Source organism: Dermacentor albipictus, chromosome 1, assembly GCF_038994185.2.
Source record: "Dermacentor albipictus isolate Rhodes 1998 colony chromosome 1, USDA_Dalb.pri_finalv2, whole genome shotgun sequence".
NCBI classification, from domain to species: domain Eukaryota; kingdom Metazoa; phylum Arthropoda; class Arachnida; order Ixodida; family Ixodidae; genus Dermacentor; species Dermacentor albipictus.
Window position 1 is genome coordinate 270,384,450 of NC_091821.1, and position 19,433 is coordinate 270,403,882.

The following is a 19,433-nucleotide window of genomic DNA, read 5'->3' on the forward strand; positions in this document are numbered from 1 at the left end:
TTGGTCCGACCGCTCGAGCGATTATTTATGCACGCTACTCGGGCTACGGAGACCATTGGGACAGGCTCTCCGCGCAACGCACACGGTTTAAAGCCATTTATTTGCACCCCTTCCTTGTTGCGTAGTCAACCGGATCATACTAAGGTTATAAACTCCTTGTATTCTCTCTCTCAGCAAACATGCATGTTACGGGCGCGCCCGTAACCAGAACGAGTCAACGTGTAAGCGTGCATGAAATATGAATATTTAAAACAAGTGCGGGGTTTTGCACGTAGGTTATCGCGTGCATCTACCAGTGATGTTTTCTGTTACGTGAATTAGTAGAAGAGTCAATTAAGAACTGTGCAGAGACCATCAACGGTGATTGTCATATAACCAAATAGCCTAGCACTTCGAGAAAGCTATTCGCTTCATAAAAGAAATGATGCGGTTGAAGGCGTATATTTATTTGTTGCAGTGAGGACATTTAGGTTTGTTGTTTCATTACGCAATTTCGTAGAAAACAGAGCCACTAACCTGCACATCTGTAGCGGCGCCCTGCCCTGCAGCCACCACTTAAATATCTTTTCCAGAGCGCTCCACCGCACAGCATCGAAACCTTCAGACGCCCTAAAGCTCTCGTGCGCGACAGCACGTGCCAAGAGCCCGGCCTTCTGAAGGCGCTAGGTTATGTCTCGAACCCGGCTCCATATGGTATAGCGTGGCGGAGGGTTGAAAAAATCAGAATCTCGGAAGTCGGGAAATCGAATACCAACAGGTTTACTGCACTTGAACAAAACTTATTTACATCGTTGAATGGGAAAAACAGGAAAAGGTCCATTCTTTAGCAACGAACGTCTGTATGAGCCTCGTTTCCATGGCCCAGAGCACTTTTTACGGCGAAGCTGTATACCTCTACCGTCCAAGGAAAGTTTTGTGTCATGGTAATCAAGAAGAAAGCTCCCCATACGTGGGCCGGTCCGGAAGATAGTGCAATGCCGGGCCGACCCGCGGCGGAGGTGCAGTTCGCCATTAAGGGGCCCACATACACAGCTTCACTGGTCATTCTTCACAACGTGGAAGGGCACTGAGATTTTTTTTCTCTCCCCATCCTTATAATAACACCTCTATTCAAACCCTCCCTTCTGGCAGTAGCCAATCACACAGGTCACAACGAACCGTGACGACAGCCAATCACGAAGCATAAACGACACTGTCGCAGATGGAATATCGGACCGGCGACACCACCAAGTTCCAGCAGGCGCAAAGGCGGGGAGAAGGTCTGGCCGTGGGAACGGGTGAGATCTTTTGCTCCCAACTGGTCTCCTCCGCAGCTTCTCAGTACAGGGCAGGCACCAGTTCGTGGCGGCTTTCTTCCGGGAAACGTCCGCGAGCCCTTCGCGTCATCTCTGCCTCCGCCGGAGTGGCAACTCTCTTCCCTTTGTGGTGCTTCTTCTCTGAGGAGGGGAGCTCGTTACAGGAAAATTAGCGGCGCCCTGCATGGCGAAGGGACTGCCCTCCGACTATCTTCCCAGCGTAGTTCTTGCATTGTACTCTTGCGCGTGACAAACAGCATGTTGTTTACTACAGTCCTAACAAGGCATGCCTTCAACGGAGCCACCTTCGCAGTGTCAACTGCAGCTACACTTGACGTCTTCGTAATGCGAAGAATAAAATAATGTAACTGTTGTGAAGCTAACGCTTATTACGCGGAAACACTGTTCGTTTTTGTGAAAAATAAAATGGGAACATGATTTATTTTTATATTTTATTTGCTAAGGTACACTAAGAGCCAGCGCTTTGCACGTGTCACTTCATCTTGGCACATAATGCATTGGACCATGCAATGCATAACGTTCGCGTGCGCTCGAAGGCCATTATATATATATTAAATGTATATATAAAACGGGCAGGCATAATCGAGTGAAAAATCAAGTTTTTTCTTTTTCTGCACGGTTCGGTTCTATGGAGCATATATATCAAAGGAGCCATTGAAGGACCAGTTTCCGATTGAAACTTGGAATGTTGCTATCAAACCCAAGAAATGTGCTGACTTGCAAGTACCGACGGTTCAACCGTGTCAGTATGTATATGCAGTACACTACATGCTGAGGTACAAATAAGCATTTTTTCCCAAGTGCCCATTTTTGTTAATTGGAGCAGCTATCTTCAGCGCATTTTCAGTCCATATTTCTTGAAAGCGCCGCGAGGTACAGAGTTTCTAGCTAATCGATAAGTTTTGCGTATAGTGTGACTATAAAGACAATTTCCCTAAAGCTGTTTAAGTCAAAAAGCTAATGAATTAAAATTATTAATGGTCGAATTAGCGATTACTGCACGTTTTGATAATATGATGTTGCCTCGAATCTCCTATTTTTTAATAATCACAGCTAGAAAGACACCACTGAAACACATGGTATGGTATACGCATGCGCTAAGAGATGAACGCTTTATGTACGCCTGCTTCACTAACAGTTCTAGACCGCTCACGTTGTCCTTTCGTAATGCGTCAGTTAAAAAGGGACGACAACAAGGGTAACGGAGAGTCCCGGATTTTGTTAGTCACATTCAAATGAAGCCAACAGACAATCAATCGAAGCACAGGACTTCCGATCTCAGCAGCACCGCACACATCCTTCTAAAAGCACATCAGTGAGAATCACCGCTGCATGCCGAAAGGCGCTGGAAAGAGACGCGCGGGATCTCCCAAGGTGGAGAAGGTGCACAGTGCGCTGCCGTGGGGCGAACGAGCAGGAAGCAAGCGGCCTACCTGTCCTCCTGGCGGCCGTTTCGGTGCGTCCTCCGCTCCATGAGGGAAGGGGGAGCGCACTGCGAGAAAATAACAAGAACACAACTGTAGACACAATATCTAATCAGCGTTGGTACGTTGCTTATCATGAGCTGCTACGCACACAAAAATAGTCAGATAACGGCCGTGGCGCCTTCCGGGAGACAGGTCTTTGTTTGAACGGGCGAAGGTTTGTCTAGCAGAGGGATGAATAAGTGAGAGGAACACGCAGGCGCGTTGCTGCGGTATGGGGCCTGAAAAATAGTAGTACAAACGCGACAGCGTCAAGGGCCCCGTGTCGCCGAAAATCCGGTGTCGGCGGAGTTGTCCGTGAGCAAAAATCGTCGTATATATTTAGGTACATTTATATGCCACGCCTTGTTAGATGACATGTGGTATATGCGGGTTATATTGCCACACAATTCTATCACTAAAGTTGCTCACACCTTGTCTTACATTCTTGACAAAGTTATTGCTCGGAATTTTGAGAATGACTGCCCATAAACAAATGTCATGAAACCACACACCGAAAGCGCATGCTTTCGTGTTAAATCTTCTCAGACTTAAATATTAAAAGTGCTAGACAATAAGAGAAACCTAAATAGGATCTCTCTCTCTCTTTCTTTTGGCGCAGATGCGCACAACCTCCGGGATCGGCGCACGCAAAAGGCCGCGTTTCTACCAGAAAGCTCGCCTTCGTGCATCACATTCGCCGCCAGCGTTTTCCGGTAAACATTACGGTTAAAAGCTGCAGTAGCCAGGAAGCGTGAGAAGCCGTCAGGGATTGTTGAATGCCGTCGCGTTCCACTCTTACCTCCGTATTCAGAAATGCAACTTAACTTGAAGCTCATGCTTGACTTGATATAAATGACGCCTGGTGAAAACGAGCCGAAGACGCTCATTGCGTTTCTTTTGGTGCGTTGGCGACAGGCGTCGTTTAAATCAAGTCAAGCACGGGCTTCAAATTAAGATGCATTTCCGAATACGGGGGTTAAAGGCGAAGCTTAAGCGTCCTCCAAGCTTTTAATAAGAAGCTAGTCCATTCCATCGACTCTCGGCTTCTTTTGTTGAATGACGAGCTTGGTGGAAAAGAACTTTCCAAAACGTACTATGAAATTCTGATGCGGCGTAATCGGGCTAACCTTGCGCTAACTCAATCGCGCCAGTCACGCAACCAACGGGGATATCCCATCTCTTTTGACCGCCTGCAGACAAATTGACAGCAGCGACCATGCATCTCCGTGAAGGTCACAATTTGCCGACTGTACACTGGTAATTGCTGCAGTTAAAATACTTGCTTGCTCATGTCCCAATGAGCAGTCGCAGTATCCAATGGTTAAATTGCGGACAACAGCGCACGAGTAACAACCACGTACTCGACGTGGGAAACGGCGGTTCCCTTCCATCACGCAAGGTTATCGTAGGCGCGTACTTATTTCGCAAACGCAAAATAAGCATACGGTGTGGGGATGTCCCACTGTCCAGAAAAAGAATTCATGAGCTATTCCACTCTGTGAAGGTAGATGACCAGCGAAGCTGTTTAGCGCACGACACAGAGGTGACACCGAATTTTGAACAAACGTACGAACATATCTATTGTCCTGATCTGTGGTCAACCTGACTATATAGGTACGCGCGCACATTCGCGCGTCGCCTCTGTTATTAAATGCGTCTCTCACGTAAGACAATGAATGGCTCATAGCCCCGTAGACGCGGCCTCTCCGTTACGACGACGGTCGTTATCGAACCATAGTCTGTCACAGACGTTGCAGGTAGAGCCGAAATGACGATCCGGGAAGTCTCTTTGGAACCTCGCGTTCGCACCCTCGAACTCATCCACGTTGACCCCGGGGTCAACGAGCGTGGCCTTGACGCCGAAGGCGCTTCGCGCCATTCTCCGACTCGCGGTATGCTTCCTCGGTTCTCGCTAGTCGCTTACGTGTCGCCTCGAGGGCACGCTCGTCGGCTGCCGCATTAACAACCGCACGCCGTCGACGATCACGCTGGCGTCGCTGCTACCTCGGTCGCCCTTCATACGCGCGCTGCTCTCTGCAGTCCCGCCGAGGCTACCCATTGCACCGGCGGAACGGAACTGAGATCAGTTACCTCGTCCACCTATAAAGCCGTGACATCAGCCGCGCTCGAAATAGCCACTTGAAGTGATGATAGTGTTTTGCACGACGGAGCCAACTGTGGAAGACGACGACGACGAACGCGAGAGCAGTGCGTGGTACGAGCGCGGTTGCGCCGAGGGGCGCCACGAAGACGACGCTCGACCCATTGCTGATGATGATAACTTCTGTTCCCAGACGCCACAAAACCCCGGGTCAGAGCCATATACAGCTTCGCTGTACAAAAAAAGACATTAGCGCCGCAAAGAATAAGTGCGGTTATCACAACCAAAAAGCGGCACACAGCCGGTGCTTTCCTTTCGACAAAGCATCCCTCACTGTTGCGCACATCATACAAGCAAGGACTAGTTTTTACTCTCTGCTGCGATTTACGTGATTGTCCTATATTGCAGCACTTTTTTGAACGTTTATTTTTTCTTTTGGCCATATCCTTCTACGGCATTTATTTTCCTTCGTCCCATATTCCCTGCAAAGCAGCACGCAGGCGAAAATACGATGGCTAATCGATCTGCCTTCCTTGTAAAGAGCTTTATTTATATATACAGAGCGATCATGTTTAAGGTTTACGGACTTTTTGAAAAATCATCTGTTCCAGAGAACTAGAGATATAAAATTTCATGAAATTTTGAAGGTCATTTTTTTCGGTAACATACGAAAAATTAAAAAAAAGTGACTGCGCACAGAGCTATGAAAACCCGACACATTTATTTCTCTAAGACTGAAAAGTATATAATTGTTACATTATTGCATCACTAAAGCCCCGCAGAGCTTCCGGGTGCGAAATCTAGGCACGATTTGACGTCAAGGCATTGATTTCACATCAAAGCACCAAGACCGACGTTTATATCAATCTGTGTGCGATTCGTTTCCTCTTGGCGCGTCAACGTTTCGCTGCGCAGCGGACGAAGCCCTCCGGACACTGAGGTTCGAGTTCATGTACACAAGTTCTTGCACGCGATTCCCTGCAAGCCTGTTGCGTAGCTTGGTGTGCACATTTCCAAACTCGAACCAGTTTCTTTCACATGCCGCAGAAGAAGGGGGAATCTGCAGTACGCGACAGGCGAGGATGCTCAAGCGTTGGTTGAGCAAGGTGCTTGCCACCACGTGGATGGATCCAGGTGCTTCGCAGGTTCCCAAACTCCTTCTTTTGGCCAAACATTTAGATACGTCGAAAGGAGCCGCATCGCAACAGAAGAATATTGCGGGGAAGTTCTGTTTACGCCTCTTCATTTTTCAATTTTATCCTGGTTGAAAAAAAACAACGACTCCCCCCCCCCCCCACACTTTTTTACGAAATTTTCAACGTTTTTTTTCAACTGCTTATATCTCCACAGATAACAGCATTCTAGTCATTCTAGTCCTTCAGCTGGATTATTCAGAGAGGCGGACACTACTTCCACGAGAAAGCGAAACACAAAATCAACAAATAAACAGAAATAACTAATTATGTTCTTAATTATTTACTTTACGGCACTCGTTGAATTTACAAATTGTAGCCGGCAAGTTCGCAAGGCGCATCCACTTAGAATGAATTTCCAGAATGACGCCAATTTGAATTCGCTGTAAAAAATGTACTGTTGTTCCCCTTACTTTACAAAGAAAACGCTCTTTTATGTATTGAAGTACAAAAGTAACTGGAACGCCCATGTCTTTGGTCCCTCCCTTTGGGAACTATCTCGAAACTGGTGTCGTCTTGGAATTTAATTTCAAGTGAATACGTCTTGCAAGCTCACCGGCTAGAATTAGTCAATTGCAATATGTGCCACGAAGTAAATAATTAAAATGATAATTAGTGAGTTTGCGTTAATTAGTTGAATATGTGTTTTGATTTCTCGGGCTAGTAATGTCCACCTCTTGAAATAATTCAGCTCAACGACTAGAATTATGTTAACTGCAACAGGCGACTTTTCAAAATTCGGCAAAACTTAAAATTAATTTATTTATTTATTTATTTATTTATTTATTTATTCATTTATTTATTATTTATTATCATACGCTCAAGGCGCGGGGGCATAACAGAGAGGAGTGGTGATTATTACAAATAAATTCGTTGACAATATTCTTTGAGTTAGTGGCGTCAGAAATAGCAGTGATGGAGGCAGGGAGGTGGTTCCAGTCATTCGTGGTAAAAAGGAATCAAAATGAACGTTGGTGCGACAAGTGGGGACACATCACCTTGTATATTGCAGCACTGTTTGGCTGGGGTGACAGCACGTACAGGAATTGTTCTCACGAAGTTCAACTTTATAGTTACCCAGCTTAGGCATGTGCTCACATTCATACCTGAAAATATTCATCAGTGCCCTAGAACAATTTACGTACAACGTATACAGCTGCCACACTAACGTAGGCAATGGTGAACCATATGTGCTTTGCAACAAGATAACCAACTGGTCATTCACCTCTATGGGGCTCTTGCATTGCCCAGGGGGCGCTGCGAAAAAGGTGCTAAAAAGCGCCCTCTGCGCTAAAATGGGTCGTACCAAGCTCGGTCGTCTGCTTCGGAAAGCACGTTTACACTATGGACCCGCCACTTTCGGTTGTGTTGTTTCACGGCCTGCAGCGAATATCGGGCGCCGAAGATTTTTTCAGGGGTGGCACGCTGCGTAAAGGCAAGAAATTATGCAGTGCCGAATACGTGTACGCCGTTCAAGAATTGGGTGGCGAAGTTTTAGCACCGTGTCAATCGCAAGTGAAGCGAGTCGCGTACGAAGTGGAACTTCAGGTAAGGTTTGCCAGCTCGCTGCTAGATTCAGGCGCACAAACGCGATGAAATGCTTGCTATAAATGAATCCACAGCGGCGATAAGCAGACATCATGTGTACGGAACTGCTCGAGCACACGACGGTACGCGCCGCGATGTACGAACTGCTCGAGCGCACGATCGTGCGCGCCGCGACGGCAGCGGTCTTTCGACATGCCGCGAAACGGCGGGCCTCCTGCAATCTTTGTTGACTGCATGCCGCTAAACAAGTAGTTATGCCTGCGTTGTAGTAGCGGCCATCTGTCCTTTTTAGTAACTGGTAATAACTGATGCAATGCATATGAGCTCGCACGTACGTGCGAATCGCGCTGCAGCGCGAGCTCGTACGCCGCTCGCTTGATGTAGGTTTTAATGACAGCGCTCGAACATCGATGTGCTGCAATCAATACTGCCTTGCTGCGTTGCATCAACGTGCTGGCTTGAGATCAAGGATGAGCGCATTTAACTCTCTTAACCTGTGCTGCTCGTAGTGGAGTAGTGAATTGTCATCGAATGAGCCCGACCATTTGTGCTCATTTGCACACACCTGGTCACTTCACCACTTCGCATCGGTCGAATTGTTAATTGTCGCTGTGGCCGGGTCTCGAATCGTGAATTACCAGCCATGCCTGCTGCTATGTCGGTTTGCTGTCGGGACTGTATGTGCAAAAGACCGAACATTAGAACGCAGATGATCAAGCAAGCTTCAAGACAGGCGAAGCAGTCAGCATGGCGCTAAGTTTCGCTTACTCAGCGCGACGAACTGCAGCTATGCAGCGCGCCCGACGCTCCACTTCGTGAGGCCTTGAAGGAAAACGGCAGAATATGATGTTGGGATTCAGGCCTTCTTGTTCATGGCAGCCCACGACGCAGAAGTAATGACGGTGACGCCTTCTCGAGGCTGGGCTAGGTGACTCCGGATCGGCGCCACCGATTCCGTCTGCTCCCAGCATTGCGTCCCACGGCACACGGAGAGCCCGTTTTCGTTAAACTATAGGCTGCGGCGAGCTCGCAGCGTGGCCGGCATGGTCTGCGAGAAGTGACGAGCCTTTTCGCACTCGCAACAGGGCAGTAAAAAGTGCGAATCGACGCAAAACTCTGCCTAGAAACGTGCTTCGCCACAGCCAGGGCTCAATACGACCCAAGCTGGTACGACCCAGATGTCGTTTCCCGCGCCGCCACCAGGCGCCGCTACTATACCTCAAACTCCAGCGCAAGACGCCCATACCTGTACCAAGTGCGGCCTAAGCAGCTCTACTAAACAAGTTGACTCGCCCTTCCGTTATTCGACTATAACTTGTTCTTTTGGAGGTCACCTTTACAGATTTCACGAGAAATATACCTGTTCGTTACTTGCTGTTTGCCACACGATAAAAAAATTAATGCGTAGTAAATGATGCCATTCACTAATCAGACAATTACAAAATGTCACCCTATCTATCAACAAGATGTGCCACCAAATGGCTGAGAACTGCGTCGCGAACACAGTTCGACGCAGGTCTCGATACACGACGCGTTCGAACGACGGCTGCTCGGACCGCATCTGTTGTGCACCCGACGGAAACAGTTGGATGCGGTTGTCTTAGTGCGACAGGTTCGCGTACATCGGATCGCACGCGGAGCCCACCCGTTCAATACGTATTCGACCGTTTCTATATAAATGAAACAAGCTTCGAGTACCTTTTTTTTTCTCCAGTAAGCGTTACATTTCATTGTATTTCTTTTCTACATTTATTTTGGTGTCCAGGTGACGTAACTCAAAGGTTGAAAAAAAAATCATATATGGGGTTTCACGCGCCAAACCACGATCTAACTACGCCGTATAAATAATAAAACTCTAGCTTTGGCTAGTTGGTTCATGCTTGAATGAGTAAAGAGCAAGGCGCAATAGAGCAGGACAGAAGAAGGCGCCGGTCCCGTCGTTTGTGTTCTTCTTCTGACCTGGTCTATTGCGCCTTGCGCTTTACTCATTCCGTATAAATAGTGGGGCATTCCAGATAAATTTCGTGACTCGATGCACGAGCATTCCCCGCCCACGTCGAAATGCAGCAACCGGTCCCACGACCTCGCGCTCAGCAGCGCAGCGCCCTATGGCCAGCCACTGGCCTACCGGTTCGACGATTGCAATTGATAAATCACGTACACCGGGACCCGAGCATATGTGCCAGAGAGGAAATGCAAATCCGTGCTCACTGCTCTATTTTTGTTTAGCACAATTTTAGCGTAAAATATTTAACGTGCACAGCAATTCTATTTCGCAGATATTTAGCGCATTTAGAGAAGCGGTGGGATGCGTGCTGCTCCCTCGCACATCAATACTTTGTTCGCTTAATTACGGACGAGAAAACAGAGAGGAGACGCCCAGCAAGCGCCACTTGCATCGGGGCAGGAAGACGTCTGACGCGGCGTCGCCCGGCGAACGGCCTCAATGACGTCACGGGCGAGTCCACGGGATTCACGCGAGAGAGAAAGCACCCGAGAAATGCCGATAGGGCTGACGCCCCCGCGAAGGGAATACGTAGACGTTTGCTCTGACGTATTAAGGCGGATGCCTTTAATGGCTCATTGTCAAGGTCATCTGCCGTTAGCAGGAACTGTCATAACTACTCGTAACTGTGCTCACAAACTAGAATTGTGATATCTGAGGCAACTTTTAAAGATTTTTGAAAGTGTTCACCGAAACACCCTTTATATCGCGTACTGTTCCAGCTGATGACTTTATAATGGCACACACTTACGGCGGTAAGTGTGCGTAAGGCCGTTACACGCGATGGGTGCACCCACGGGCGAAATTAGAAGACGCCCCCTGAAAAGCCCACGGTCCATTCGGACCCAGCGCGCACACACCCGGCGGAGTGCTGCGCCTTCTAACACCCCATACATACCAATTCTTTTACACACATCTGGCCACTCGGATGGGCATCGACTCTTAGAAAACGCCTTATTAGTATAGTCAAGCATTCATAGCAACGCAAACTTGGAATGACAACCTGCAGATAGATATATTTTTATTGCGGCAATAGGGAGTACAAACAGGCATACGAAGGTCATAGGAAGGCGTGATACGAGGGTCATTCTGAAAGTGATGGACAACTTTTCACAAACGAATACGCGGCGTCATTGAAAGCGAAACTTGGTCATTTTATTATTTTGACTCTTTTGTTACTTTTACCACATATTGCCGTTGCTCTGCACACACTCTTCCCGTTGGAAGGGAAGCTTGAAGACACGCTTCGGATATAACTTAGCCCCAGCCTTGTATGGACGCGCTGCTGCACACATCGCCTCTGGTGTCTCGCATCGTTGGCCTCTCATCGGAACGCATTGGAGACCGCGGGTGCGGAATAAGCACCCCCCCCCCTTCGCATTCTGTCAATTCGTTTAATAAGTACGCGCATCTTCGTGCTTCAATTTTATTATTGTATTTTTTCCCCCGTAGCTTACTGCGCAGTCAGCAACGGAGCTTCTGCATTGCATCAATGTGTCGAGCGGTTATTAATTTTCCGGTAACCTAAGCTTTCAATTCAAATACGTCCTTAGCTGCACTGTGCCCTATTTCAGGGAGCATTCTCGCTGTTTCGTTTCCTATCAATCGCCCGCCTTCTTTGACGAGTGCATTAATGCTCTTCTTGCCGGCTTCAGCCGTGGCTGTCCCAGGGCGACCCCTCGAGGCTGACCTTCAATGCTCGTCCGGCCACATCATTGAAATGCCCGACTCATCTTCGCACGGCGCTCGAGCTCAATCACACGCCGCCTTGTGCGCAAGCTGAAGTATCTTGTAAAAAAAAAATTCTGCGGCTGAGATCAGCTCTTTCCCCAGAAATTATTCAGGGAACAAACGGGTTTTTATACGGGATCACATATGATGATAATGATATAGGATTATAGATACCGAGCATATGAAATCATATAAGCCTAATTTTAAAACTAAGCTTACTATTAATGTGAAGAAAGCTATAGTAACGATAAGGTTAGTTAAGGTAAAGGTCAATAAGCTAGCTCCATGAACAAGCATAGACTTGGCAAAAATAGTAGCATGTATTAAGTGCTACGACACACTGCGTAATTTCTCGTAGCACGATGAACAAATCATGCGTGAGTACACAAAATAGACAGCGAGTTAAAGAGTTATCCGTTTAACTATTTCACTAAAAAGCGTGCGTGCGGAAGACGCTGTATATTCTGTCATTTAATGGTAGCATTAAAGGCACTATTCAAGCGCTTATACTTCTTCCGCGATTATGCATACAGCATAGACAGACAAGAAGAATGTCCTCGCGACCGAAGCATCTTGCCGTCGGTGAAACTCTACATACTCGGGTGTCTGTGGCACTCGCAGAATTAACGTATACGGTCGCTAATCGTTCTTTTCACCTCGTGGCCACACGATTACCTCACCTTAATAGCTGGGAAGCACGGGACCAGTCGGGTTATTACCTGTGAAGCCCGCGAATGCACGCAAAGTGCCTCGAACGGGCAGCCGCTCGGCAATTTTGCGTGTATTCGCGGGCTTCTTTCCCGCTCGGAAAAACACTTTCATGTAGCATATAGACAGCAACACAGAGCTGTATCGCGAGTTTTTCATGCTGCTCTACAATTTTCCCATTGACACTTTTCATCTAATTATAATATTTGAGAAGTTAAATTAAGACTAATTATCTAATTAGGCGGAATGAAAAAAAATTATTATAGTACCTCCAAGCGACGGCAAACAACACTACCTTGGTTCCGTGTCCAGCTACGTGGCATTCGCATAGTTTTAAACTCTGGCTAAATTTAGCTAGGACACCCTGTATACGAGATATCTCTTAATCATCTATGGCGTTTCACTAGTCGCCAGAAACTCACTCGAAGACCTGTAGAACACTTTTGCTTCTTGTATATTTAGTTGGAACATTTTTTTTTAAAAATCGCCGTCCCCCCCGATGTTCAAGTTCAAGTTTATTCATCAACGATGTCAGATTTACAAGAATTGTATGCAAAATGAGCACTACACAGGGAGTCCCAAAGTTACAAACTGTCAGGGGGACTCCCATACATGAAAAAAAATAAAAAAAAGACAATACAGATCAAGCATTGGTTACGGTGGCATTACAGACTAAATAAGAAACAGCGCGAATAAAGAACTCAAAACTGTTTAGTAAGACAAAAAATTGCGAAGAAGACTTCTGTAGTGAACAAGCAATGCAAATGTAAAATATAATAAAAATATGAGTAATAAACGTGTAGTATAATAGCTAAGTCAATTATGATTACAATCACAAAGGCAGTGGTTAGGATGAAGAGAGTTGCTGCATAAAGTATTTCTTAACCTGATTCTTGAATATATGCTCTGTGGGGGATGATTTAATGGTATGTGGAATAGAATTCCATAGTTTTATTCCCGCAAATGTGGTAGTGAACTTACCATAGTTTGTGCGCACTTTAGGCAAAAGACGATTATCGAGTTCAGAGAACCTAGTAGTGTTAGTATTTATAAAAATTTCAATAACAAAGCCATCTATGTGTGCAATAATACGAAATAACTTATAGATCACGATTGTTAACTTTAACTCAAAGAGCTGATGAAGAGGATGAATGTTTAAACTGCAATAAAGTGGCGTTGCATTCGATAGGAAATGGCTGAAAGTCATGAGGCGAATCGCCTGATTCTGCATGCGTTGAAGTTGGCTGAGGTGAGCGAGGTATGTGTTTCCCCAGGCTGATATGCAGTAAGATAAATGGCTGTGAATGTGTGCATGATAAAGGGAATGGATAATGTATGGCTGAAAGTACGAGCGGGTTTTGATTATGGCGCGTATTCCAAACGATATCTTACGGACAAGTGACTGCGCATGAAGATTGAATTTCAGATGCCTGTCTAAAACTACGCCAAGAAACTTAGTGCTAACAGATGTTGGTATTAAGTTGTTTTCAAGACGCACCGATATAGAGTTCGAAATTAGTGTCGGGAAGGAATGAAAAACCATAAAAACCGTTTTTAGAGGATTGATGCACAACATGTCCTGCTTCTTCAAGCGGAGTTTTGGAAAGGCGGAGATTACCAGCATGAGATATTGTAATGAATAAAGCATTCACCAATTAACTTCCAAATTATTCATTTCAGGGTACATATGTTACCATTGTGAGACTGAAACGAACAGTATAGTGAAGTCTTTTCTTTCTGCTTAGCAGATCTCCATCCTTGAAATGTGCTACGAAGCATAGTGCATGCATTCACTTTCCCAAAGGCGTGCCTCCAGCAGTTCGCGACGATCTTAACTAGAACGCTTATCGATAGAAACTGCGTGACGAGACAAGAAAGGGGGACAGACCCCTTGTGTCTCATCATGTCGCGCAGTTTCTAACAATACAACCGTACTAACTCGCCCAGTTATCAACACTGTTAGAACGCCTATGCACATTTATGCAAATTCTGGGCACTGATATCCCGAAAGTAATTCTAGTTAAGTATAGATGACATGACTTTACAACTGGTCGGCTTTCACGATTGCAACGTGGGTCCTAAAGTGAATAATTAATGAGTAGTGAATCTCTTTAATTAACTATCTGGGCATCGCAATATGTCCTGCAAGTAATATTGGCCTCTTCAAGTAATTTACCTGAACAAGCCGTATGGCACTATATGCTCTACTAGATTTTTAGAAAAATTTGTTGAAAATCAAGAAAAAGACCGGTATTTATTGCACGCAAAGGTTTTGAATTAAGAGAACTCCAACGACGGTTTCGGAGACACGATGGCGTCGTTTCCTATTGCTTTGTGCATGACTATGCCAAGAACTGGGCGCCCCTTCATCAGCAAAGCCTGAACGCGCCAACAAGGCAAGAGAGACGGCTTCAACTCAGCGACAGGGTAACTGAATGCGCCCAGTTGTAGTAAAAATTAAATCATGGGGTTTTACGTGCCAAAACCCCGATCTGATTATGAGGCACGCCATAGTGGGGGACCCCGGAAATTTGGAACACGTGCGGTTCTTCAACGTGCACCTAAGTCTAAGTACACGGGTGTTTTCGCATTTCGCCACCATCGAAATGCGGCTGCCGTGGCCGGGATTCGATCCCGCGACCTCGTGCTCAGCAGCCCAACACCATAGCCACTGAGCGGGTGCCCAGTTGTACTACCCAGGTAACTTCGTCGATATAGCACCCGGGTGCGTCACGGTGCATTCACAACTACAGCGCAACAAGTCTAAAAGCAGGTTGTCGGGTTAACATACGCCTGACTAGGTCGACAACCCTGCAAGTAGCAGGTCGATGACTTTGTCTTCCCGAATCGCTTGGCGAGGTAAGTGGTCAGGTGCAGCTGAAGAAGCAGAGGAGAACCGTATGCTCTGTTCCTTAAATGATGAGACCGCGGCTGTTGTCTGCCTTGATGCAATGGGCCGCGGAGATCACGGCCCGTCAGAAATTTTTGCAAGCGCTGATCGGGTCGGGTTGTCTCCGTCAGACTTCCCATGCACTCGTGCCGCCCGTTTCAAACTCGGTAAGCACTTTAACAGAGTCGCGTGTCATTTCAAAAGTGGAGAAGATAGCACAACGGCAATCACCCGTTTGAAACACAACTTTTTTTTTTTTTTTTTGAAGGAGCTGTCCGACAGCAACAAACGTGTTCGACGAACTCGATCGGAGAACGGGACGGCTTCAGCTCGGGCTTTCCCGGCGAGTGCCGCGGTGGCTTAGCCACGGTGAATCGCTCAAGCCAGCGGCGCGCATCCACACGCAGCTCAACGCAACAAGCGCATGCGTACGCGTACCTGCGAGAGTCACCCCTCTCCCCCCCGCCTTCAGATACGAAAAAGACAATCGCTGTTCATCAAGGCCGAATGAAAGGGAGGCGCCGGCTATTTTTCGCCGACTCCGCGGCTTTTATCGATACGGGAACCGGTCGCTCGATTGCGCGTCCCCCACTCTTCCGCCCACGCGTGTTTCTCGCTTTGTTCTTTCCTCCCGTCGCATCGCACCTACGTAATCGTGTTCTCGACGGCTGCAGCTCACAGAAGTCTTCAAAGCACGATGCTACGAGGATGATTGATTTTGTGGCCGTTCTGGCACGAAGGTTGAGAATCGTTCTCTATCGATCAGAGACAGGCGAGGAAAATCAGTGGCCCGCAAAGTCATTTGCTAGTAGCAGCTCTTGGGCATGATGCATACAATTACAAAATGTATGGTTGAACTTGCAAATTCAGTACCACAGTCCGATTTGACAAGATTATTTGAAACTGGCGTCGTTATATTGCGGTATAGCTAGAAAACTGACCGCCGACGCGCACCCCGAAAGGGTTTCCGGGCCTCTGACAGACAGTTCCGATCCCAGGCGGGTGACACTAATACGCTGTGTCGAAAAACAGTGCTGTGTGACCGTCACCAACACCTTGAGGCTATATAAAGATCATGTATAACATTGCCGCCATGTCCTAACGCGCGGTGTTGACCGTGGTTCAGGATTGCGATAGCATTTACACGGACGCTCGAGCCGCATTCAAGCCGTCGGCGCCGTTGTGCTGTCCTGCTCACGGAACATGCGCGGTTGGCGCGCACGGAAGAAAGGGAGACGCGGAGTGCATTTGGCTGTGAGAACGACGAAGTGGACGCACAACAGCATGCTGCGCTCAATCCCCACGATGGCGGAGCAATGTCTTACACTGCTGGCAGGAGCGTTGCGCGCACGCACACTATAGCATTCCTGCTGTGCTCATGCGTGTATATGCTCTGGTCTGGACAATCAAACTAACGTCATTTAACTGATATCTGACTAAACGCCGTCGGTTGAACATCGTGCACCCTCGATGTGGGACGCCTCAGGTGGCGCTCATCAGGCCAGCATTGTAGGCTGGCCTCAGCATCATCATAAATCAACATTGTAAGACGCCCGGTCGGCTAGCCACTGTTCCTTCTGCCCAAGATGAGCTCTCTTGCGTGCTGCGTCCGAACAGTTCAAGAGCAATGCTAATCCTTACTATCGCTGTCAATCCCTCGGGTGAAATTGCTCATGCTGAGTTAAAGGGATCACACATCTAGAACGCGCTGACTACTTCTGACCAGGACTGGGCAGATGCCCTAATTTTAGGTTTTCCACCTTTACCCTGACCACAAAAGCGCGCCCTGCCTCGCCCTCATCCACACATTGAAAAGGCAATGTTAAACTTGAAAAAATATGGAATGCCACGTAACACTCGAACATGTTAGCAAGGCAGAATTTTTTCTGCGTGCATGTCAGCCGCGGTGGGTCATCTTTCTCGTAACGAGCATGAGGTCACGTCTTCCACTTGTGCCACAGCGCGGCACAAGGGGCAAAGTAGAAAGAAAATTTTACTAATTATATGTACATTTCGCTTATATTTAAGTATGCCTAGATAAGCTTACGTGGTAGAAATAATCCCACCACTACGGTGTCCCTCGTATACCCTAATTTTGAGATGGGAAACCTTATACGTTATCACCGGCATGCACCAAAAAGCTGACTCGAATACTTGTAAAGCCGTAGGTACGTTTGTTAATCGCATGAAGCTCAACATTACGTTTTACAATGTGTAAGGATGGTTAAATAGATTGAGCGTGAATAGATTGTATTGTCAGTTGCTGACATATTTCTATTTAATCGCTAGCGGCATTTCTTCTTTCTTTTTTTAAATATTCTTTAAGAGGAAGCTTTAGCTCAGGTGCTCCTATCTAAATACATGTAAAATGAGAATTCGTTTTTCTCGGCAACCACAGCACCAAATTTGGCGAGGTTTGTTACATTTAAAAGCAAAGCTTAAAATCTAGTGACTGTTGGTTTCGAACCTTTGATTTTGGTTGTCAAATTTTTATTAAAAATTTGCAAAAATCAAAATTTCAAAAAACGAAACTATGAAGTTTACAACTTTGTAACTCAGCAACGAAAAACGGTAATACAATTCTGTGAATTGCATGTAACAGTGCATCTAAAGCGGACAAAATTGATATGTTACACATGAATTAGAAAAAATTTAGTAATATGGAAATACAGCTTTTGCAAAACCCTTGGAAACAACGTAAAAAATTCACGTAAGATGTAAAATGACACATCGAATTTGTCCGCTTTCCATGCTCTAATGGATGCCGTTTACAGAACCGCGATATCTGTTCTTGATGCGGAGCTATGAACTTGTAAGCTTCACACTTATATATTTTTCAAAGTTTCAAAATTTTAATATTCCTGTAACAAAATTCAGGAACTAAATCGAAATTCCGCTTCCAACAGTCACTATAATTTAATTTTTTCTCTCAAATGCAACAAATTTGATTAAAATTAGTCGAGGGGTTATCTCGGAAAAACGTTTTTGTGTTTTACATGCATTTGAATAGGCCGCGTCGGAGTTGGGCCCGAGCTAAAACTTCCTCTTACTACAGAAAGTTTCATCCTTGTTACCGGGATTTTAAAACGGAGTTTGTTGGAATCCATGATTAGATATTAATCAACTACCCTGTTGTGTTTATTAGAGAGAATCATGGCAGCATCGTGACGCTATAGAGGTAAAACTAAAACATTTAAATTACATGTTTATTGTAAATAAAGTCCCTCGACCACCGTTCTCATGCGCCAGCCAAAGCAAAAAAAAAAAAAACAGTTTTGGTTTTACTGTCGTCGGAGCTGCAGTTATATTATTGTCACGTTTTTTCTGTCCTTTTTGATCTTGCCTTCACAAGGTCAACAAACGCTATCAATGCCTGAGAAGCCTCAAACCTCAAGTGTTTGTCCATCTCTATCAGAGCAAGAAAAGGCGAATTTCAGAATGTTTATTTCGGGAAAAGGACTGTGCTGAACTGAAAAAAAAAAACAGTTTTGGTTTTACTGTCGTCGGAGCTGCAGTTATATTATTGTCACGTTTTTTCTGTCCTTTTTGATGTTGCCTTCACAAGGTCAACAAACGCTATCAATGCCTGAGAAGCCTCAAACCTCAAGTGTTTGTCCATCTCTATCAGAGCAAGAAAAGGCGAATTTCAGAATGTTTATTTCGAGAAAAGGACTGTGCTGAACTGAGGTAATCAGTGAAAAAAATAAAAACAAACGTCAGAGTGACACCAAAAAGTCGCCGTCACTGTTACTGCTTTCACCGCTGCTACAGCTCCCTATGGCTAAGTTTGGCTACAGCTAACATCAACAACCATTTATGACTGAGGCTTCGACGTACATTGAGCTAGAAAGGCTTCCTGCCAGTGAGCTCCAAAACTTCGGGCCTGAAACCCATCACGCATACGATGTAAGTGGCTTCTTTGCCCTTGAGCAATGTGAATCGCTCTTACCCATTTAGCCTCACATCGTCACCCTCGCCCTCACCATATGAGGGCAGATAAGGATGAGAACACCCTCGTCAGGCTACCCATGGGCGCTATAACGTAAAACTATTCCAAACTTTTCTATTCCAATTCTGCTATCAGCCCTCCACGATTGGTCAAAAACTTTTTTCGACCAACCCCACTTCACCTGTCTATCACGCGACGTCACGAAAACCGCGATACATCCCCATCTGATATGATGTGTACACACTGATTATGCATGATTTGACAGAAAAAAGAAAAAGTTATTTCTGATTCGACCCCTTTTCGCCATCAGCCCTCGGCTATTGGTAAAATGTTTTCGGGCTGCACCCACTTCACCTGCCTGTCACGCGACGTCACAAAACCGCACAAACTCACCGCGTCAAAGTGACGTGTACGCGATAAAGATGCATTGATATGCCGAAAACTGAATTTTCTTCGGAATAGCCGCAGCAGGCTGCCCCGTTCCGAAAGGAACAGAAGATGGCTGCCGCCGATCGCTCAGACGCTG

General features: G+C 46.3%; 1 protein-coding gene across 3 annotated transcripts in view; it reads right to left on the reverse strand.

Moving 5' to 3' along the window:
- The window catches only part of RhoBTB (Rho-related BTB domain containing), a 296,605-nt gene that overhangs the window by 245,659 nt on the left and 31,513 nt on the right, over positions 1-19,433 (reverse strand). For 2 of the 3 annotated variants that reach the window (XM_065449518.1, XM_065449492.1), the window contains exons 1-2: positions 4,707-4,865; positions 2,750-2,808 (exon numbers count right to left, since the gene is read on the reverse strand). In XM_065449518.1, coding sequence (XP_065305590.1) covers positions 2,750-2,808; positions 4,707-4,841 — 194 coding nt within the window. In that variant the 5' untranslated portion in view covers positions 4,842-4,865. Of the gene's footprint in view, positions 1-2,749; positions 2,809-4,706; positions 4,866-19,433 lie in introns of those variants that run through there. The other variant, XM_065449522.1, reaches the window with a different exon arrangement.